Genomic DNA, 23,266 nt, shown 5'->3' with positions numbered 1-23,266 from the left:
AGTGAAGCAGCCATGGTTGTATAAAACCAGGGAGCAGGAAAAAATGGGCAGATGGCACCTTCCATAGTTAGTTAACCTGGAATTTATCTAGCAGCTTGAAGGATTATTCAGTCTGGAACACACTGCAGTTCACGTACAGCAAACCCCCTAGGATCCCTGCTTGGGAATGCAGCAGTGACCAGCTCCTTTGGTATTGCACCACTGGAGCAGCACACACACAACCTGACACAGTGCCAGCACCAAGGATCAGTGCTGCATCTCAGCACTGGCTGGAGGGAGGGAGCTGAGCAGCCAGGGTAGGGACTAGGACTGTGAAGCACAACGAAGTGATCTGATCCTTTCTATCTTTATGAAACAATGATAAATGTGGGCTATAAAGATGTACAGAACAATCTCTTGCAGATCTAACATCAGTGTCATCTGGACCACTTTACTAGTTCTTAACCCTCTTATCAGCAGGCTTTTGGTGGCGAGAATCTGTGGGCTATGGGCTATGGGCTATGGGCAATGGGCATGTGTCAGTTCTGAAGGAAAAGTCAGCCTTTCAGCAAAGAGCAAAGCTCACAGCAAGATAACCCAGCAGGCATGGCCCTCCAGCCACCAGTGTGGAAGTGACAAGCTTCTCCTGCATGCACACACTGTCTGACACAAGTGCCTGGGAAACTAGGGCCTCACCACACTAGCTCTTAATGATGCCAATTTCAGGGAATACACGAGGGCTGCTGCAAGAAAGAAAGGGATGTGTTGAGAGGTAAAAGACATTCATAGAGGGATCACTGCTAAAGATTAGAGTCCATTCCACCCATTTCTGAGGTGCACACAAGAAAGTCTTGGTTCATTTTTGCTAAACAAACTTGCTCCCGTTTATGCAAAGTCAAACCCAGCAGTTTACATGTCAAATTGCACTTGTGAAGCCCAGACTACTCTCCATTAAGTTAATCAAAGACAGACTATTTTGTTTTCCAAGAGAAGACAACCCGCAAGGCCTGTGGCTACTCTAATCCCACGTGGTATTTTTACATCCATTGCTGCATTCTTAATGGTGTGAAAAACAAACCACCTCAGGCTCCCTTTTGGAAAACTTGCTCTCAAAAGGAAGAAGCCCATCTTGCTCATCCCACTCCTGTGAATCAGAGGCCAAAAGTGCACACCATCTTCCCACAAAACTTATTGGCTGCCTGAATAAATGCTCAGAAAGAAAGGCAGGAAGTAACAGGAAGGAGAACTTGCTGAGAAAGGAAACATCTAGAAATCACCGGTGTCACAGTAACTGGACACACTTGGCTCAGAGTAGAGCATCATTTTCTTGCTCCAGTCTGGAAACCTTTATATCCAAGAGTCCCGTTAGCATGATTCCTGACAAGTACGAAAGAAAGGTCTGACTGACCTGAGAGAACTTCCTTCCGCTGCAGGTGACATTGTTCTATTATGTACCTCAGGTATCATTATAAATAGAATAGAAATCTTATTTGTTTAAAAAAAAAAAGAAAAAAATCCAAGTTGAAACAAATCTTTTCATCCACCATTCCGGCTGGGTCAGTACTGGCAAGGTGAAGTGGACCATGTGGCATGAGGAAACGGCAGCACTAAAACTTGAGACCTGACAGTTCAGGGAAGAAAACTGCAAGCAGAAAAAGTAAAGCCATCAAGAGGGAGGTTGGGTCCAGCCTTGCTACTCCCTCCATTTCTGCTCTGCTGCTATATTTCTCCTTCTTCATCCGAGCTCGCACTGCTGCTTCCACTGCTGCTGCTCCCACTCTCGCTGCTCTCTTCCTGCTGCTCCTGGCTGTGGGCTGCTGCTGCTGCTGCCGCTGCTGCTGCCTCCTTCTCTTGCTGCTTCAGTGCAGCTGCCTTCTTTTCCTGCTCTGCGTGGCTTTTCATGTGAGCACTGCGGCTCTTCACCTTGTAGAAGACCCTGAGGAAGCACACACATACCTTAGCATTGGTCTCTCCCACAGCTTCCTGCATTAATTCTCCAAAGGAGCTTCTGCTGCTCTAGCCCCATAAGTTTGTGAGCTTCAGCACAGGAACTCAGGTTGGCATTGGCATAGAACATCTACAGCAAACAGCACTTCTGATTCTGTGTGTGCCGCCACTGGGTGGAATGCCAGCAGGAGATCCTGAGCACTCTCAAACTGCTCACATCATTTCTTATTATGCCCATTTCCTCTTATTTTTCCTTCAGCTCTTAAAATGTTTCTAGACAGGCAGTGCTGGTACCTGAAATACGCACATGCTGCTTAATACAAAAGAGCACTGGGTTTTAGATATTCCCGCTATGCTGCAAAACTCAATAAACATGGAGGTGACCTAAGCCTTGTCCACACAGCCAGAAACACTTGAGCTTTTTCCTCCTGACTTCACACTTATGATCCAGCTCTCCATCTTTCCTAATAACTACTTGGATTTTGCACCAGATGCCGCAAGTTTAGACACCATTAAGAATCCTTCCTTGCTCCTCCTTTATCAGTGGCCAGGACCAAATCCCAGCTGCCTGACTTCTCACAGCACTCCCCTCTCCAACACCACACGCTCCCTGAGGGCACAGAGACAGGGCACCTTGTCAGGGCCAGTGAAGTCCCAGCCAGAGCAGGAATCTGTCAACAGCCCTGATGGCATAGACAGAATTTGCATTTTCTTGCCATCCCCTTGTAGGGTGCCTTTTTTAAATGAAGGTTTCACCACTGGTATGACAAGACCATTGTTTAAAAAGTAAGCAATTTATGTAGGGAACTCAATTTTCTTGAAGTTTATGAGTCTCTTGGCAACAAACCTACAAATCCTACTAGAACCATGTAAGGGTAGACAAATGTGTATTTTATGGACACAAAAGATAGGTGCAAGTTTAACCAGATGAACTGTGTGCCCATGGGCCTAATACCTGCTGTTATAACAAAAGTAGTGTCTTGCATTTCTATGCCACTGTTCATAAGTAAGTCTATACCATGTTCTTAATAGGTGACTTAGCAAATATATAGAAATTACTTGTTCCAAAAAACATGGCATTACAGAGGGGCAATACGGGAGCTGTTTGAAAATGCAGCTTAACACCAAATAGTGCACACAGCTGGAACGCAGATGGTGTCTTATTCCATCTGAGTAAACAGTCAGCAGAGGGTAGTCATCCAAGTAGTGGTATCTTAATATCAATATACGTAAAAAACACTAATCTGTGAGTATTAGTGGGGTAATGTGTCATTAAAAGTATTGCCAGTGTCTCTGGCCTAAACAGCTCATCTGAGAATAAGCTTCCACAGGAGATGCACCGCTCCAGTTCTGTTACTACTGCTGTATTGCTATAATGGACTTTCTCTTACCTGCCACATTTTTTACATGGAAATGCATTTTCTGTGTTCTGAGTTTTACTGGTAGTATCTGATTTTATCTTCTGTTTCCGCCTCCTTCTCTGCACTGGAGCACCAATAGGCTTTCGAGGCTTCACTGTTGCCTCCCTCGGCTTCCTTCCAACTCTGCCTGTGACAGTGGCCTCTTGACTCCTCAGATTGGCATCATTGGCCTGTGGAGAGAAGGGGACAGTTAAAGCAAACTGAAACTTAAACCCACCATCGAAAGGAAAACAATGTCTGAGCTCCTGTGTTTCATCTATTCCAGACCACGGGTTTATTTAATGAGAAAGCCTTCAGCATATTTTCTGGACATTTCCCATCACAGTCCTATGTGCACCAACCACAACGAATTATATTGGGTTTTTCCCCCCCTTACTCATCCCTGTCTCCCACCACAGCACACAGTCTGGTTGCTATGAGTACTCTAAGCTACCTCAGCCCAGTCCCCTGCTCTGGGAGAAGTCAGAGGTGGAAACTTTTTACATGTGGAACCGTCCACCTGCTGTTTTCTAAACCAGTTGCAGAGTGAAGGTGGCACAGAAAGCACAACACACACAACGCAGCACTTACTGTTACACCATCTTGTAGTCTCTGCTCATCTTTGAGAGGAACTGTGCTGCTCTTTCTTTTATCCAACCCTTCCTCTGCCTCCTCTTCCTCCTCCTCTTCTTCCTCCACATGCCCCTGTTCTTCACTGTAAATGTCCCTTCTGGGAGGAAGAACACGTGCAAACCTATGGGAACTCTTCACCAGAAGACAAAGGAACGGTTAATTTCAGTGTTTGTAGGTAAACATCATTATGTGACACAGGACACAAGTTTGAGTCTGGGCTCCTCCACACTGGCCAGATTGTTCCAGCTTTTGATTTTACCAGCAAGTGAGACAACACAAAGTCAGACTTCACACCACCACCCAAACATGAGAAAAAATAAGGAAATTACCTTGATGTCTACTTCAGCTTCATCTTTCATCGACTTCTCGTTAGCAGCATCAATGTCCCCAAAGATTAAGGTCCCATTCCGACCAATTTTCACCTGTTTCTTGTATGTGTAGTAGAACTCCACACACTGGGCCACTGTTTTGGTTTTTATCTGGTGTTTGAAACACATGGAAGTCCAGTTGATAACATGATTTTAAGAAGCCTCATAATTATGAAAGGTCCAATAAATACACTTTGTATTTTTCTTTCCTCAGTAGTCTCCATTCCACCACAACAGCCATTCAAGCCTTCTTTTCTGTGTCATATTCACCCGTATGCCCAATCCTCCCCACAGCCCGTCCCCCACCGCCACTGTTATTCACTGGCAACTACAGGACCAACTTTCCAAAGAAAAGATGGTCAGTGTAAAGGTGACAGAACCTGGCATTTTGTAAGCTTAATGCACCTCTTCACCTCTGAAATGTTCCAATTGAGCTGTCAGGCTTGAGAGCAGCCTTTGAGTTTTATGGGGATGCTTTATTTTCCAGCAGCACTTTGGAGAAGACCAGGCCAGAATACCAAACCAAAAATGGGAAGGAAGCTTTGCAGACCTTTCCCATTTTGGCCACATGCATTTCATACACATGGTGCCAGCCAATGATCAGCATAGACCTGTGATGGCCTACAAGTTCTCTGTCAGTGATCTTTCTGGAAGTTTTGGCATATATTCTTAGCTTCTGGGCTTTTGCAAGTTAAATGCCTTTTATATACAGCTCCTGCTGTGATTTGCCCCCCACTGAAGTGTCATGCCTCCTGAAAGTAGATGAGGGCAATCATTTTTTCTATCATTGTCATAGTAAACTAGAGAGAGAGATCCTAAATGATTCATATATCATATCCTTCTTTGGTAGCTTTTATCTGTAGCAAGAATGTGCTTCTATTTAGTTTTATAAGCCAGCCATTTAAGCTGATCCAGAACATTACCAGTGCTCTGCTCTGTAAATACACCCTGCAAAAGTGGTATCTGCAGTGTGAACTAGTGGAACTAATGCAGTAAGTACAAGGACTGAGTAAACAAGAACAGCAAACCAAACACTATCATTCTAGCTTTCTAGTGAGATTTTGTGCTGTGTTGGATGGTAATATTTCTCTGAAATCTTCAGTGCAGAACTTAATGCTTAATACTGAGGTTTCAGCAAAATCAAGAACTCCCTGCATTAAATGCTCAGTAATCATGTAAGGATATACCAGGGATGTATCATTGCTGTCATTAAAAAAACAACAAACAGGGCAGGAACATAACTTACAAGCTTTTGGACCAGGAAAAAGTCTTTCTTGTAGATTGCGATGCCTTTGTTGAAAAGTTTTTTTTCAGCAACTTTCCACTTGTCTGATCCTGTGGAAAAAACAGTTGTAATGCAAACCATTCCAAATGTTTACTCTTACACATGCTTTGCCTTCAAGACCAATACACACATACAAAGGTGCACTCTCTCATCACACCTCATTCAGCTTCGCTCCTCTACTGCTTCAGCCCTCCTCTCATCACTTGCCCTGTGTTAAATCTAGTACTCATCACCACAGGTTAACTCAGGTCAGCTTGCAAAAATGTGTCAAGTAGATGAGCTAAGACAGTTTGCAACAAAAAAAGCAGGGTGAATAGACACACTTTGTGGTGACCCAGTCATTAGATTCTATATAAGGGAGACGATGGGACAGGAGACCAGAGCTTTTCTTTCAGCAGCAATCCACTGTACTTGAAGACAGCATTGTATCTCAAATATTCCTGCTATCCTAGTACTCTTGCCTCTAATAATAAACACATTTTAGGATTTTCTCCTGCCATACAGATATTACTCAAATAAGATTTCCCAACCATTATAGGAAGAACATGCAATAATGAAGAAATGTAATCTCTGCGCTTTCTTGTGCCAGCTATTAGGCACCTACTAGATGTTACTTTATATCAAGTCTTTCAGGTGTCTGGGTTCACTCCTAGATCACCAAAGTTAGAGTCACACACCTGACTATTTTCTAACTGGATGCACTATTACAAAGGTAGTTCATGGCATTTAAATTCTGTAGAAACGCTGACATGCATCAATAGTTGGCTGAGCTTTCTTTAGCAAGCTTGAAAACACTTTCCATAAAACCTCCTCTGAACTGCACTCTAGAAAACTATGCCAGCAAGGCCTCAGTTCTGAGGTTACCACAGCCTTTCTGTATGTATTATCTATCTTTCTCCATTCTCTGTGGCTTAGTTTAAGGGATCATATTCCCTTTTTCCCACAAAGGGAATCAGAACACGCACATGCACATATTCAGAGAGATGCAGTACTGCGTTTCTTATGTTTTAAGTGTCATAATTTGCACAGGCAGAACTGCTAGCAAGCCATCATTCAATTTATCAGAGAGAAGAGTGATCTTTTCATCTTATTGTAACATTCAAGAGTTCCCCAAAAGAGCATAAAAGGATAGAAAAATTCCTTTATGATAGGCAGCAGAGTTTTTCTGGCTAACCAACCTGTGTAGTGATAATCTGCCAAAGGGTGGGTAGGCGATCGCACTGGCCTCTGCAACAGCAGTTTGGTCAAAGCTTCCTAAGATAAAGACAAACAAAATCATTCACTTAAGGTCTGGAGTATTTAAATCAATGATCAGGCAACTGTTAATCCTCTCCTTTCTGGTATGCTCATTGAAAGGAACCATAGCGCAGTGTAACATTTGGGACAGTTCAACATTTCGGACAACTTTAAAAATCACATTCTTGACTATCAAGAAAGAGTTTTGAGTACCACAGGCACGTGTTAAGCTCTCAGCACCAATTCAAATCTCTGTGAATTGATGCCTTCCAATGCAACCACCACAGTACTGGGAGAGAGTTAATTCCATAGAGACCATGCAGCAGTTTCTTCTCATTTACTGAAGGCCTCAGTTACATACTCACATCCCAGACTGCTGCCCTAAATGATGTCAGTCTGACACATTCAAGTCATTGTGAACTTATCTCACTTAACTAAAGCAATACTTCAAAATAAAACACAGCAGTCATGTGACAAAGATTACACACAAAAAAACCCACAAACTTCTCATGCTTTTTACTTTGCATTTAAACTAGAAGTGCTTTCAAAGTCAGCAGGAAGGAAAGAGTGGAGTCATGCTTCCATCAGCAGTTTAAACCAGCTAACAGTGAGTTCCTGCTCCTCCCTAATGCCAGCAACAGCATTCACAATGGTAGACTGGTTCTGGGACCCTAACTAGCGCAAACCTAACATGAACACACAGAAATTACTTTTTATTTGTCTTCTTCTCCAGCACAGACCAATGCAGTCTCACACGTGTCAGTGCTGGCACACTACAGGGGACAGAAAACAAGCAGCCAGGCAAGAGCATGGGATATTGCTGACTACAGGGCTGATTTATGCCAGGTCAAATCAATCATAGAACTATAAAAGGATGACAGCCCTGTGCCATATGCTCTGCTCTGTTCTTTGATATTACCTCCTAGGGGTGTCAAAAGGCACTATGAAGGTGAATCATGTCTTACAACATCAATATATAAACAGCAGCACAGCTGTCCCCTACATGCGTAGGGAAGTTAAACGGACCTGCCAAAAGTAAGGGGAGCAAGACATTGCACTTTATGGTCTCAGCTTCAGCCCAGCCTCTTATTTTTCCTTACAACTTGGTCACCTTCTAAGAAGACAACATTTAAGATTCATTTAACAGTCTTGGCTCACTCACCCTTGTCAGCCTGTTAAAAAGCCAAACATGAAGTTGGAAACATGCAAGACAGTAAGTGAACATGGCATGATACATCAGGCAGAACCCACTTTAAGGACATCCAAGGGACACTAAACAGTGAGAATCAGATGCACAGAAAGGAGTTTGGAAGGATTTCCCCTCAGGAATGGGCCTTCATTAACGTCTTTGACCACATCAGGGTGAAAAGCTGGGAAGACTCACCAGAATGCTTCCCTTTGCTTCATGTAAGAAATGCAATGTCAGCTCCTGGTTGGTTCCAGCCCCAGGAAAAATGCTTGAACAGGCAGCAGCTAGCAGGTTTTCCACTATTTCCACAGAGATACCAAACAAATTCAGATAAGAAGATTAAAATGGAGTTTCCTACAGCATTCACACAGTTCATTAGCTCTTTTGAAGCACGGCTAGACATAACAGAAAATAAAACTATCGGAGAAGTTGAATGTCCTTGCAAATTTATCTAGGTCAAATTTGGATGCCAGAACCACGAGGTCATGTGGCATTACTCTGCATTCAGCACTATTTACACATGGAGTTTCTTGCAAATCTCCTCTCTCCTACAATGTCTCCCCATCTCCCTTCACCTCAGAGATTTCCTGAATCTCCCCTTATATTTTAACTTCCATTTCCCCACACCCTTTTTTCTCTCTCATCAGAAAGATCTCTTCTAAGTCTGCTCACTTCCTCTTCCCTTCAGGATTTATACATGCTACAACCTACGTGCACCAACAGCAGACAGCCGCCCAAGTCTGCTACTAGGTTGCCACAACTCCTGCTTCCTCATCCTGACTTCCACCTACAACTTGATTCTTCCAAAATGCTATTATATCTAAAACACCCCTCGAAAATACAGAAGTTGAGAGGATGTGGTTTTCAAATGTTAACAAAGACAACAAAGCTTCACTGAGCAAAGGCTGCTCTTTGCCTGACTAGTAACAAATGGTCCAATTTTATCTTAATAACATAAATCAAATTTATCTTAATTAATGGTCCAAATTTATCTTCATTAATCTTAATTAAAAAACCAACCCTATTAACCTCCCCACCAACAACTGCAACCTGATAATAAGTTTTACTTCTAAGACTGTACTCAAGACTACTCAAACTTGTTTGGGACTGGGAGTTCTAAGAGAGTTTTAGTTATGCCTGCAATAGATATGTGGTTACCCCTGCAGCTACTGTGACAATTCAGTCCTATTTACCAGCCTTCCACATTCTTACCATTCTCTTGGGTGACTTTGTTGGTTTCCAGGTCCCCCCACGGCTGCCACACCAGCTCTGCTTTATGTTCATCAGCTGCTGCCAAAGATCTGTCTTGGAGCAATGGGATTTCTGCTTGAAAGCGAGTTCCTACATTTATTCGCCTGCAGAAGAGGTAAGATGTAACAGTCAGCCCCCCTTTACAATATCCAGAAAGTCTCCATCTCTGCTAGAAGCACTAATTATGAAATTGAAATGCAGCAGGATCTTGCATAAAACATGAATTGCTTTCAGGTGTTGCAGGTTACATTAATAAGCATGACTCAAAAGGTGAGAGGTTTTACATCCATTACCACTTCCCATTGTCTTATCAACAATGCTTGAAATTGTATTTAAATTGGGATCCCCTAATAACTGCTCAAAGAACAGTTATTAGGTTTCAATAATCATCACTTTCTGAGAGGCTGTCACACAGACTTCTTTTATGGTAAGTTTGCTCCTCATGAATAAGAGAAGCCTGTTTTAGTATTAATGTTTTGCCAGCCATAACTACAGAACTGTAGCACTATTTATGCTGAAAAGGGCTTTTGGAGACTATCTGGTCCAGCTCGCCGTTCAAAGCAGGAACAATCTCAAAATTTGGTCCTTTATGATCTTGACACAACCTAGTATCTTCTAGAAACTATTTCTAATAACTGAAACAAAAAATATAAACCAATGAATGCTGTATTACTCATTCTGTATCAAAACCAAATCTCATTCTTTTAGCAACAACCTCATACTTCTAGAGTCTGAATTAGCACACAGATTTTTCACAGCATGCAATCCACATGCTTTAAGAGAGCATCCACAGAGATTCTACTCTTCACTAGAAAACATGATTTTGTGCACAGAGATAGGTAAAAAAAAGCATGATCTAGCACAATAAGGAATAGTAACAAAAACATAACCGAGAAATACCAGCCTCTTCTGATCCTCTGCTGTTCTGAAATACCACTAGAAGACTTTGGTATCAAAAGGAAGGAAGAGGGTATAATTTTCTGTTGTGGAAGGGGAATAAGGAAAACCCCTCATTCTCATTCTTCTGCTTAACACATCATTTTGATAATTGCCAGTAAGGATCTGCATCATGAGATCTCATAAGTAGGAAAAGCTGGCATTTAAAACAAATGGCTGACTTCTAACACACGTAAAAAGATATTTTACAAACTATTTCTTTTGCATCTGTAGCAGATCCAGATCTAGTCCCTTGCACTTGAGGGGAATGGCTTACAATGCATGTGAACATAAACAAAGAGATGTATTGTATAACTCCCCTACACACTTGTTCTGACTTCATCCACAAGTTCAGCAGCAGCCTGACATGGACAGGTTGGGATTCCCACTTGGACAAGCAGAATCTGCTGGATACACAGGCCGATGCTAACTTCCTTCCAGCAGGTGACATATGAGGTTAATGTGGAGCCTACTGCTTACCTGTGATTAGTCTCCCTTATTGTTTTGGCCTGCAGTTTCACAGGCCACCGAAAAAGTTATGGATTTTGATCCACCCTGGAAGGGATGACTGCTTCAAACTGACACACTGATGTCAGCTGGGAACAGGTGAAAAACCTGTTACTGCATTAAGAGATGTGGGAGATTTTGTGTCCTAAGACACAGGACTCCTCTGGCCTCACCTGTGAGAGGGAGAGAGGCAACTGGAAAGGTTGGAGTGAAAGAAGTAGGCCACCTCAAAAGGCTATCAGAAGCTACTTTTCATATTAAAATATAGCATTCCCAAGCTAGAAAAGCCTAAGAATTAGCCCTTGTACCTGCAATGCCCAAGTAAAACCAGATTCCTACTGAAAAGTTCACCTGAGTAACCTGATCTAATTTGGCCTGCTCCAAGCAGGAGCTTAGATCAGATGACCTCCAGAAGTCCATTCAAGCTATGTTATTCCACAATCCCTTCACTTATGAAGCCTATATTTCAGTATAGCAAAAGCTCTCGCCTGTAAGCACCAACAGTGCTCCTGGGATGTCCTAGTTTACAGCTGAGTGTGGTAGCATCCAGAATTGAGGCTGTGACTTGGGAAGGCAATTCACAGCTGAGGCACCACAGCTATACTTAAGGCTGGCTGAGGGGTGACTTCACGACTGAAGCAACTGAACTACAAAGCCAGCAGGACACAAGGATCTGCAACATCAGCTGCCTATTGTACTATTTCACAAGGAGAAAAATTAAGCTTCATTACCCCATTTCCTGTTGTAAATCTCTGCAATACAATGACTTTCTGAAAAGCATTAGCAGAAGGTCTTGCAAGACATAAGCAATTAACACAATATCAAGTCATCACAAGCTACAGTCAATGTCTAATGGAGTCAGTACTACAGATCAAATTAAATGTTTAAAGAAAAGCTTCTGGCCATACTTCCTTTATAGAAGGTATGTCCACATAACTGACTGCAACAGTGCTGCACAAGCTAGCTTTAGAGCAGCAAACTGGTTACTTTGACAACACAGAATGTCAGCAGTTTGTTAATGTATCTTGGTTAAAAGTTAAGGCTATCTATGTACATAAGCATCTGCTCAGTACAACTGATGACAGCAAGACAACTCTTTTGTACATAACACCCTTTTGGCAACAGGAAATCGGGTTGTGTTACTAAATGACTATGATTTAAAATTTCCAGCAACAAATCTGAAAAAATTCACACAAGACTAAAACTGCAGCTAATTTTACATCATTAACTTCAGCATTTTAAACCAGGCACAACAGCCAAAGACAACTGCACCACACCAGAGACAGATCAAACACATTAAGACGGGGGTCAGGAGAGGAACACACCAAAAAATCTGTTCAAGAGGACGTTCCCCTAGATTAGTGTGAAATGAACCACCAACAAAAAGATTAATTAAGCCATTTTCAAAACAGATTTAGACAACACCGAATGTGCTTGTTTCCACGAACAGGCTCAGTCTGGAAGGGATTTGCATAGGTGACAAGAACAACCTGGGTTCATTCACAGTTAGAACATCTGCTCGGGACAGCCTGTGGCCAAAGTGCAGAAAATTCGGCTTCAAACGGGAAGGCAGAATGCAAGGATGAGGAAAAAAAACAGACAGCAAATGCTCCAGTTAAAGCATAAGCCATTTTGGAAGTAAAAGCAGCCTGGTATTTATCTGGGGAGAGTTTGAGTTAAATATCTCAAATGTTACAGGATAAAGTGCAGTTAGAGCAGGGATTCCTGACTGCAGTCAGCAATGCAGAGCCACATGGGTGATTTTATGCTATATGGGTGTTTCCATGCCATGCATCTCCATGTTCAGACTTCACAAGAGCTCATTAACCTAGGTGTAATAATTAATTGGAACTACCTTGCTGTAGTTTTGCAGCACTGAACTTAAGCTAGTAACACTCCCAGGTTTGCAAGGGCTATGCTATTCTGTTTTTTTTGCTACTCTGCTCAGGTTTAACCAGACTGGCACCAAGTCTAAGCTCGTAACTCCAGCTTCAATATCCTCAAACTGTGTTCCCTAGTGCTGCTGAGTCCACATATGTCTGAACTTTCCCAGCACACAGCCAGATAAAAAGATTAATGAGGCTTATTAGCTCAGGCCACAGACACTGTATGCAACTGGCTGTAGTGCTTTCAAGACTGAGCCAGCCCAGGATGGAGCAAAGTCATGTTCACAGTTGCACTGCAGCTAATACCCACCACAATGATAACCTGCAATCTGAACAATCCACGTGAGAGCTAACTACATTTTTCCATACTATGTTTTGGCCTCCCTCTAAAAAAGCATTATTTCCTCACTCTAAACCTGTTTTAAACAACAAAACAGGACAAAATAATGTTTAGCTAACCAATAATTTCACCCCAGAGCAGCAACAGAAAGCAGTTAACACCACCAGAATTACAAGGTGCATTTGCCCATACAAACATTATTTATCATGTAGAGTAATTTTTAAATAAAGGCAATTTTCAGTCACCAATATGAATAGTTTAATGGTTCTAAAACACCCATCAGCTGTACAGGGAGCAGCTTGAAGGTTTAGGAAGAAGAAAGGAAGCGCATTTACTACCAGGCTAAGAATCTACTGGGAACTTACGGTTCAATGCTGACCGGCGTGGCTTCCCCCACTACCGTAAGAACAGGAGGGGTAACTTCTGAACTGTCTGCAAGGGAAAGAAAAAACTGCTCAGAGAGCTCATCTTCACACTTGAGATACATGTTTCACACAGCTTGTAAATCTAATCAGAGCTATCCATCTCTCAAAAAAGGTACCCATACACTAAAGGGCTTTAAGATGACCAAGAACTTACCTTCCAGTCACCACCTACGTCTTAGTAATAACTATTTGCTGTCCCCTCAATTCAAGACACCAAGAATCTCTTATAGAGGAACTGTCTTTTCCATTCCTAAGAACGTCAGTAGGGGGTGTTGCAGATCACTTGTGAATGCATTTTGCCGTATGCCCCGATAAAACCGACACTGCACTTCCTCCATCCTAGCTCCCCAGACTATCATGAAGAAGCCACAGTTCCACATAACCATGCTTCTTAAAGTCATGATCTTCCTTCTATTACTCCACAGTTCCTAATCACAAATTAGCCAAGAAAGGAAAGATAAAGCAGAACTTACTTGATCTAAGCAGAGTTCTGTGAGCACTTTTAGGAGTCATCGGAGGTGGAACAGAATGACCACTTGAAGAGAGGATAGCATTAAAATATAGCCCAGATCCTTCTCTTACTGGACTAAGAATTGGTGGGGGAGTGTAAGGAGGTAGCTCGAAGTTCCTGTCAGAAGGATGATCTGCCAGACGGACAGGTGACCGTAAGTGGCTCTGATATGGAGTAATGTTAGAATAAACAGGTGGTGCAATGAAGGTGCCAGCTTTAGGTGGAATGAAGAGTGGCTCAGGTCGTGGCCTCTGCTTTGGTTTCCGGGCAAAGCCCTCTGCTTCATCCTTTGGAACAGCATCTTCATGCTATTAGAAAAAAAATCCATTTTTAGTTTCATTTTGAACCTCAGGTCTTTTAAAAAACTGCAGTGAGATGACAGTTTTCTTTCATGGCAGCTCAAAGTCTGGACAGGACAGCTGGAGGGTGTCTCAAGAGTTAGCACAAAAGGAAAGAGGGAGGAAGATGATGGGGAATGGAATGGACACAGAAGTATTAGGTAGCAATACTAGCTCTGAGTGCTTATAAAGTTATATTTTACAAGAACTACATACATGTCCTGTCCAACCTAGTGACCTCATGGTAGCTTTAAAAGAGGACATAAAAGTATAGTTGATCCCCAGTACAGATACAGGCTAACAAAAAATGGTCATAAGAAATCTTAATTTTGGATTTTATTCAGATACAGAGATAAGTGCACTACTCACAGTTTATTATCATCTCTGTATACAAGGAGAAAGCAGTCTTTATTCAGACAATTTATTCTAGTGTTATTGACCATTTGGCTTTATCACTGTTCAATATTGGTGCATGGCTTGGCTGTACTAGCATTAGGTGTAGGTAGGCCATGAAAAGCTGGTGATGTCCAAATATATGGCAATATTACAATGGCAAAAATCCACAGTCCCCAGACTATATCTATTCCAAGTTCAAGCCTTGAGATCAAACGACTTAGGGATAAAAACCACATCATTAAATCTACAGATTTGGGTCATCCTTGGTTTCTTAGTCTACCCATACCTGATTTGAGGTTTCCATGTTAGTATTACGATTAGATCGCCTCCGAGTGACTATCACAGAAGGCTTGCGTTCACAAGGAGCTCGATCATTTGTTTGGCTTCTCTGCAGCTTTCCATCCTCAGACTTCTCTTTTCCAAGGTTCTGCAAGTCAATTTTTCTCACTGGCACAGACACAGGAATGATAAGAGGCACAAGGCTGTTATCCTCTCGGGCTCTTTTGGGAGCTGGTGAAGAACTGGCAAATTCCACCACGCTTTTTGCAGCTGTAGGTCCTGGAGCTCCTATCAGCACACTCTTTTCTTCTGAAGTATCTGCTTCCTGAGAAGAAAAATAAAGTCTTTAAAAGTTCTGCAGTACCTACATAACAGATCAGAGAGTATCTCACTTTCAGTGTGTATCAAGTTTCTCAATGCAACCTGCAAGCTGAAATGGATTTAGAAAAGAATTATTTGAGGGAAAAAGAATACTTGAGGATTGCCTGAAGTCTCAACTGCTAGAATATTTGTATACATCATCCTTCAGTCTCACTTCACTACCTGTGGTTTGACATTTTATTTTCTGGATGAACTTGTGCCCTGTCAGATAACTTCCAGCAAAGTTTCTTCAGATTTAGCAATGATCAAAAGCTGCAGGTTATTAATTTCAAATACTGGGCCTCTGTTCCAGGAAAGACTGAACCATGATAATCTTAATTAAATCTCTCATACAAAAAAATGGAGCTATGTTCTTGCTGCATTTTTTCCTCATTTACATCACAGAAGCAACTTTCGTTATTAAAACTGAAGCCTTTGAGGTTTGTTTGCTTGAGCCTGAAGGAATTTTGCTCAGCAGAATCAATAAGGCATACCTGCAAGCCAGCACTTCATGCACTGGTATTACAGCTTCCATGCTTCTGCTTTCTTTTACACTCATGGAAACCCCAGGAAATTGAGCTCCAAGGAGACGAGAATGAAGGATGAGTTACTGAATAAATACACAGTTACCATAACACCAAATGGCTTCATGCACTGTCAGATCACTGATTTCTAGTCCTTCAAATGACTACCTACATGTTCATTCCACTCTTCATTCAAAAGCAGTTGCCAGCTCACTTAAAAGCTACATGTTAAAGTACAACTTTCCAAACCACCTGTCTTCAGCCTTCTTAAGCTCTGAAAGAGTGCAATCTAGAAGCCATAGAAGATGCTCCTTTTGATGTTTCAGAGCTTCTCTCCAACTTAGAGCTCTGTTTGGAAAGCCTTTGGATAGAATGAGGTATGCAAGCTTATCAAAGCCACCATCTACTAAGGCATCTCTCTCTACCTGAACAGCTATGTTTTGTAGGTGGAAACCAAGGCACATTATCTCTCAGGTATGACAAAGAGGTCTCTCACCTGAACTTACAAAGTTTTGCAGAGATTTACTGAAGATCTCAAAAAGAATCTATTGTGTGCCACTAAGAACATTAACCTTGATTTAAAAGCTAGCATAAGGAGGTTCTGTCAAGTATTCAGACACCACCACCACCACCCCAGTCATTTCATTGTGGTCACAAATCATGAAAGCTGACTTCACTGATGAGAAAACATGCTCTAGCTGGCCCAGGAAGAGTCAACCCATAATAGCCAGAAGGACACTAGACTAAAATCTGACTTTGATAGTATATTTATATTGAGGGAAGCACAACTGTGTTGTCACAAGGTGTCAGTCAGAGCCTGGAGTTAGTGCTCTGGCTGCTCTCCAAATCAGAGTCCTGGTATTTTTTGTTGCTTTTAAGATCAAAGAGTCCAATCTGAAGCACTAAGCCTTGAAAAAAACTAGGTGCCAAGCTTCAGCAAATAAAATCAATCATGTTAAGAAGATTTAAGACTGCCTCCTTCCATGATCTTTATTAAAGTAAGACTAAGAGTGCATAGAAAGGTTTATCCAGTAAGTGACACTGCAGTTTATAAGTCTGACTGCTTCTTCACAAAGACTGGAGATATCTGCCCCCCACCACACAATGATGAAACATACAATTGAAAAGTCACAACTGGCATCATCTGCCCCAGACTGCATTGCAGAAGGCATTAATGAGCTCTGAGGACCTCCCTTCACTCCAGGCTGCTGATATACACCTGTACTTTCCCATGAGACTACTGATTCTGAATTTGGAAGGCACTGATCATGCTGACAAGTATGTTACTAGGGACACCGCTACCTCTAGACAGTAAGGGGCTCTTGTAAACTGTTGTAGCCTCCCTCCACCACTCTTGGAAAGACAGACTAAGGATGCCTTTTTAAACATACAAACAGGCTGGAATCAGATGTATACTTCCACAAGTCCTGCCCATATGTGAAGAAGCAGCTCACATATGGCTTCATGCTGCTGTACGTGGGCCTCCATTCATCAGGGAAATTTATGCTGAGGTCTCCTAGCAGTGAGTTCCACAGCATTTTGTACCACTGGTTAGACCAGTGCATTCACAGTACATTCTTTAGACCACTGCCTAACTGTAGCTGTTTCTAGTGCAAGCACTCCAACATACTTTCTGGGTACCTGAGAGAATAACAGCAATCAAACAAGTAATGGCAATATGAATGTGTGAACAAGCACCAACTCTGATCAATCTACAAACCTCAGATACTTCCTGTGTGCAGGTCAAGAGACATAACTAATTTCCTGACTGCAAGGAGGAAATTCTGGCAGCTCATCACACAAAAGATGTCACATTTCTCTGGCTCTGTGATCAGTTAATCATGCTCCTTTTAATTTTCAAGACTGGGAGGTAACCAGCAAATGACCGTCTTCCTTAATGATGGGAAAGTTGATCCCTTTGAGAGAAGAAGGAGACCGAAACAGTAGTAGAGGTAAGAGAGAAGGCACCACTGGGAGCTTAACCTAAATAGTTCAGACATCCTTAAAGATGCTGTTGTTCACACTAGAACTTTTCTGTTCATGAAAGATAGCACATACCTAATTTTACTAAGAGGGGACATGACCAATATTGGAATTAAGCTGTTTGTTTCAGATCCCTAAATAGTTTCTCAACTGTTTGATTACACTCAGAGGTAAGCAGAAAGAAGTCACCGAACAAAGGATAGGACAATCCTTTGTAGAACTGCTGGGGATTTTCAGCTAGCTCAGCATCTCTCTTGCAGAATCCAAAGCTTGAGGGCTCCTGGATAACTTCCAGGAAGTACAACTTGTTGCACTTCTACTTAGACTCTTGCATAGGTACAAGGGATGAGCTAGTGATCTGGAGTCTTCCAAGACATGCACAGAAACCCATCAGTCATTCTGGCATGGATCCTGTTTATCCCTCAAGTGGTTTCTAAACAAATTTAGAATTCACAGACAAAAGCCAATTGTGACAGCTGAGAGAACTGCTCCAAGGCCACTGCCGTGATCAGACAAGAAACCACACCAGCCTTTTCAAAACACTTGCCCATATAGCACTCTCTGACAGCATCCTGCATCACCTTGCTAACAGTAAAAGCAGCTTCTCTCTGCAGTCAAACAGAAGGTTGTCCATGAAGGAAGGTGAGTCCAGAACTGTAATTCTACAAATATTCCTCCTCCTCCCCCCCTCTAACCTTCCCTTTATGTGTGTGTCAGCTGATGCCCTGCCCTGTGCAGGGGGAAAGAGGCCAGGTCACTAAATCCTCTTTCTCCCTTCCATAAAGTATTTAAATCCAGACACCCTTTGAATACCATTTTAGATCTGAGAAAAGTTTTCTGCATTATCAAAGAAAGCAAACTATACCATGTTTATACATGCAACATTTTGTGTTAAATGAAGCCATAAAACCAAGAGCTGGGAATTTGCTGCAGAGCCTATAAGCAGCAGTAAGTTTGCACCACCAGAAAAAGGCCCGCACAGTACAATGGGCAGCTCTGGGGCAAAGCATCAGTTGTGCGCTACATGTAGACATATACTGCTGTCAAAAAGATTGTTTTTGCAAAAAGTACACACACCGAGATTGGAACATTCAAACAACTGGTTCAAATTATGAACGCATTGTCTGTCATTAATAATTTAATCCTACGGCTGCCTTACATGTTCCTCACAAAACCTATGCTAGAGATAGCTTCTAGGTTGTTTGTAACAGAAAGACACTGATAAAGAGAAGCAGACCACTCTCCTCCATTAAACATGTTTTCTTTTTCTCCCTTACGTGTCAGCCACCCCTTAAGCATGTAAAATCCATCAGACCTCAGGTAAGAATTTTATCATCGAAACATCTTCCTGAAAGCCTGAAGAGATTGAAACATAAAGAGTTCTTCTGCTAGTGCCATCATGGAAGCAAACAAGCTGCTTGCGTAACTGCAAACAAAAGAGCATCTGTCAAAACACTTTTCTGTTTGGTCTTTACATTACGAATCAAGCTGCAAGCAGACATGCCTTCCAAAGTCCGATTACTTGCTTCACCTCTCAGGGCCTTTTCCTAGATGCTCTGTTTAGTTTCTTGGGGGTGCTGGTCGATGAGAAAATGAACATGAGCCAGCTTCAGTGTGTGCTTGCAGCCCAGAAAGCAACCATATCCTGGGCTGCATCAAAAGGAGCGTGACCAGCAGGTCAAAGGAGGTGATCCTGTCCCTCTACTCTGTTCTCATGAGACCCCACTTGGAGTATTGTGTGCAGTTCTGGTGTTCTCAACATATAAAGGACATGGAACTGTTGGAACAAGTCCAGAGGAGGATGATCAGGGGACTGGAGCACCTCCTGTATGAAGACAGGCTGAGAAAGTTGGGGCTGTTCAGCCTGGAGAAGAGAAGGCTGCGTGGAGACCTCATAGCAGCCTTCCAGTATTTGAAGGGGGCCTACAGGGATGCTGGGGAGGGACTCTTCATTAGGGACTGTAGTGATAGGACAAGGGGTAACGGGTTGAAACTTAAACAGCAGAGGTTTAGATTGGATATATGGAAGAAATTCTTTACTGTTAGGGTGGTGAGGCACTGGAATAGGTTGCCCAGGGAGGTTGTGAATGCTCCATTCCTGGCAGTGTCCAAGGCCAGGTTGGACAGAGCCTTGGGTGATATGGTTCAGTGTGAGGTGTCCCTGCCCATGGCAGGGGGGTTGGAACTAGATGATCTTAAGGTCCTTTGCAACCCTAACTATTCTATGATTCTATATAATTCACTGCAGGTCAATCTCAAATAGGATGCCATAGACTTTATCACTCCTGGTACAACTTCATCCAACTGAGGTTTCTTTAGGCTTTTAGTATTTGCAAAATATTGAACACAAATTGCATTGTGTAATTTTTAAATAGCACAGTTCAGAACCACTTCAACTGCTAAAACTGGAAAACTGACAGGTAAACAGCAGTCTTTTAACATAAAAAGAACATTAATTGGTAAAAAGACATCAAGTGAACTGCTCATACTCAAAATACCTATATACTCTCAAATCCTGATCAGCTTGAGGCCTAAACTGAAAACATTCATTTCTGAAGTTCTGGGCTAGAATCACATTCGGTATTGGTGAAATAAAACTGCCCTTAGGTGGTTTCACTGCACTAGATCTCTATTGTCCTGTATCTATGAATTACAGTAGTTGAACTTACATACCAGCACTCCACAGAGCTGCCCTTGCTGCACCACAACACTTCCTGCTTCAAGATACTATCCTATCCTGCATACAAATACCTAAATTACTTTTAATTGAGCTCTATTTTAAATCCATACTATATTAGTAAGAATGCACACCTTACCTTTACATTCTCAAGAGAAGCCAGCTCAACAGCTTTTTGAGCCAAAGTTAGCAAATTGGCTTCTTGAGAAACACGCCGTCTCCGTCGTGTACTCTGGATGACACCACCTCTGACACCCTGAAAATCATTAGTTCTCTGAGTGTTTTCATCAGCTGCTGCTGCCTGTTTCTCTCCATCTCTGCCATTCTGGGCTGTGGTTTGCCTGTCTGTTTCCATCTGGCACAGCACACTATTGACCAGGACATCCTTCTGCCCCAGATCCAGTCTCTTGGGGTGCAAATAGTTGCTTTTGTTGTGGGCCAGTGATTCAGGTGGCTGCTGTAATGGGACCTCTTGCTGATGTGTTTGCCAGTGATGCAGAAATAAATTGCTAGGTTGTTCTTCTGACTGCTTGGAAGCCAAAACTTCTCCTGCAGAGGTCAGCAGGGCACCTTCTTTGGAGAGTCGCCGTGACCTTCTTGGAAAGGGAATCTGGGTCTGAGGTAGCACAGTCTGTTGGTTCTGCTCTGTTAGAGCCTTGAATAGTTCCTGGTTCCTCTCTGTTTGCTGAAACTGGTGTGCCATCATGTGATGCTGAGGTGCTGCAGCTGCCACATGAGGCTGTGCTATGGAAGCAGTCTGCTGCAGGCTGAAGGCTTGTGCAGCAGCCTGTTGCTGCTGCTGTTGAGGATAAAAGTTTTCAAACAGTTGTAGTTGAGGAAGAGCTTGCTGGTTTTGCTGAGCAGTATAGGCTGGACTGGAAGAAGCTGGGGCTTCTTGAAAGACATGTAATAATTCAGGAAGACCTTGCTTTTGGCCTTGGTGACCAAACGCAAGTTGGAAAGGCTGTAATGGCAGGCTCTGATTCTGCTGCTGCTGTTTCTGCATCTGATGAAAAGAATTCATTTGAGCTTGCTGCCTAACTAGTGCTTGCTGTTCCAGCTGAGCCTTCTGGGACATCATCTGCTGGACAGCATCTCCATACAAGTCCAGTTGTGACACAAACACACCTTTCTCTTGATTTCTTTTAAGGGCTTCTGCATGGCCATAGAAGCCTGGGGCACCAGCATTGGAGTGGGGTCCTTTTGGGTTGCCTCCAAAAACCATACCATGGTTCCACATCGAAGGAGGAGATTGCCAGTGGCCATCACCCCTCTCTGGCAACCGATTGCCCATTAGGGAATTCTGCCATTTGACAGCTGTTACTGCCTGGGGCATCATCATTGATTCTCCCCTATCTTGATTGTAAACAGAGTTCATCAAAGCAACATTGTTGGGGGCACTTGTTAATCCTCCTGCATGAGAAATCTCCATAGTTTGGGAGACCGGTATATTCCCTCCATGGCCATAGTACTGTCCTTCCTTCAGCGGCTGCTGAGGTTCTTTTGATGACACAGCTATTTCCTGTTCATTAAAATAGGCAATTCGTTTCCCAGTCCTTTTGCTTGAAGACTTTTGCTGAGCCTGAAGATTCATGGTTCAGTCTATTCTCCCAGCTGCACACACTGTATTTACAATCCACCCATCCCTGAGGTGGGGGGAGGAAAGGCACAGAAGTCTCTCTTTTCCATTCAGTTCTAGTAATAAAGGGCAGGAAAGCAGTCCAGAGGAAAGTGCCTCACTTGCTTTTTCTTTACTTGTTTCTCCCACTTCTTTTCACTCTTACGCTTTGTGGTTCAGAGGCCAATAGGGTCCACTTAGTTACAGGTCCTGAAATAGAGAAGCAATTGCAATGAATCATCAGACATAAGCGGCATATAAACATGATAAGCTACAATGTGTCTGTCCCATTTCCCATGACAATGAAGATCAGGATGATATGTGTAAGAAATAACAGCTCTGACCTCCTAGAATGTTAAAACAAAACTTAGTTTTATCAAACAGATATCAAACTGTATTTGCATGATGCAACTCCTAACTGCACACAGACTTCTGACTCATCACTCAAGCTCATCCTGAAGATTTTTCTCCCAAACCCCCTCTCATTTGGCCGATTACTTCTATGTTGTTCTGTAGCCAGAATAATCTCGTTTCAATCTGAACTCAAAAACGCAAACAAAAAAATCCTCGTGACCTGCCAAAAGGAAAATAACATGTCAGGCCACATTTCCCAAAGACATTTAAAAGGCACACATGCACATGAATGAAGCCAAACATGCAACAAGCTGCTGGATTCGGTGTTTTGAAGGAAAGGATCAGGTGGCAGTCCGTCATTCACACCCCTCCCCAATCATAACAGTTGCTCTGCAATTAAGAACTGCCTACTAAGCACCCCAGCACTGAAGACTAAGGCCTGGCTCAAGCTGTTGCCCTCTCAGATGCTTTCTTCAACAGCTGAAAGCAACTGCTCCTTCTCAGGTCACACTCATGGGAAAAGTAGTTCAGGCAGATTGTCACAGCTGCTCTCAGACACCAGCAAGTATCTGCCAGTGCACAGCTACAAACGTAACAGGAGAAAGCCTTTCTGGAACATGCAGTCTAAGACAATGCTACCCTCCTCTTCCACTGAGAACAGCTACCCACAGACTCAAGCCTCTAAAAGCCTAGTTTGCAGGATTAAGGTCAAATGTGTTCAAACGTACACTGCCATTTCTATAAGAACACATAAAACCTTTTAAGAATCTTAGTTTTAAATTAAATTCTAACACTCCTAACACTCAAGTTAAAGCATCTCTATTACTATCTCTTTTCAATACTC

At 42.6% G+C, this 23,266-nt stretch overlaps 1 protein-coding gene across 1 annotated transcript; it reads right to left on the bottom strand.

The window, feature by feature from the left end:
- Positions 1 to 1,698: 1,698 nt before the first annotated feature.
- MIDEAS (mitotic deacetylase associated SANT domain protein) lies at positions 1,699 to 22,044 on the bottom strand. The gene is made up of 12 exons (XM_005143898.3): positions 20,590 to 22,044; positions 14,914 to 15,231; positions 13,856 to 14,201; positions 13,323 to 13,389; positions 9,250 to 9,392; positions 8,233 to 8,336; positions 6,791 to 6,866; positions 5,574 to 5,662; positions 4,289 to 4,438; positions 3,918 to 4,091; positions 3,318 to 3,517; positions 1,699 to 1,915 (listed from the first exon to the last, which is right to left on the bottom strand). The coding sequence occupies exons 1-12, from the start codon at positions 22,042 to 22,044 to the stop codon at positions 1,699 to 1,701; spliced, it is 3,339 nt and encodes a 1,112-aa protein (XP_005143955.2).
- Between the last annotated feature and the right edge of the window lie 1,222 nt (positions 22,045 to 23,266).

Source organism: Melopsittacus undulatus, chromosome 4 (assembly GCF_012275295.1).
Source record: "Melopsittacus undulatus isolate bMelUnd1 chromosome 4, bMelUnd1.mat.Z, whole genome shotgun sequence".
NCBI lineage: Eukaryota > Metazoa > Chordata > Aves > Psittaciformes > Psittaculidae > Melopsittacus > Melopsittacus undulatus.
This window is presented reverse-complemented; position numbering and strand designations above follow the sequence as displayed.

Bases quoted from the DNA above. Each gene is read 5' to 3' on its own strand.
- MIDEAS (XM_005143898.3), bottom strand. From the start codon at position 22,044: ATGAATCTTCAGGCTCAGCAAAAGTCTTCAAGCAAAAGGACTGGGAAA. The intron at 8,337-9,249 runs GTAAGAATGTGG...CTGTGGAAATAG, and splicing joins CAAAGTCACCCAAGAGAATG to TGGAAAACCTGCTAGCTGCT. The intron at 5,663-6,790 runs GTTGGTTAGCCA...TTTTTTCCACAG, and splicing joins GGCAGATTATCACTACACAG to GATCAGACAAGTGGAAAGTT.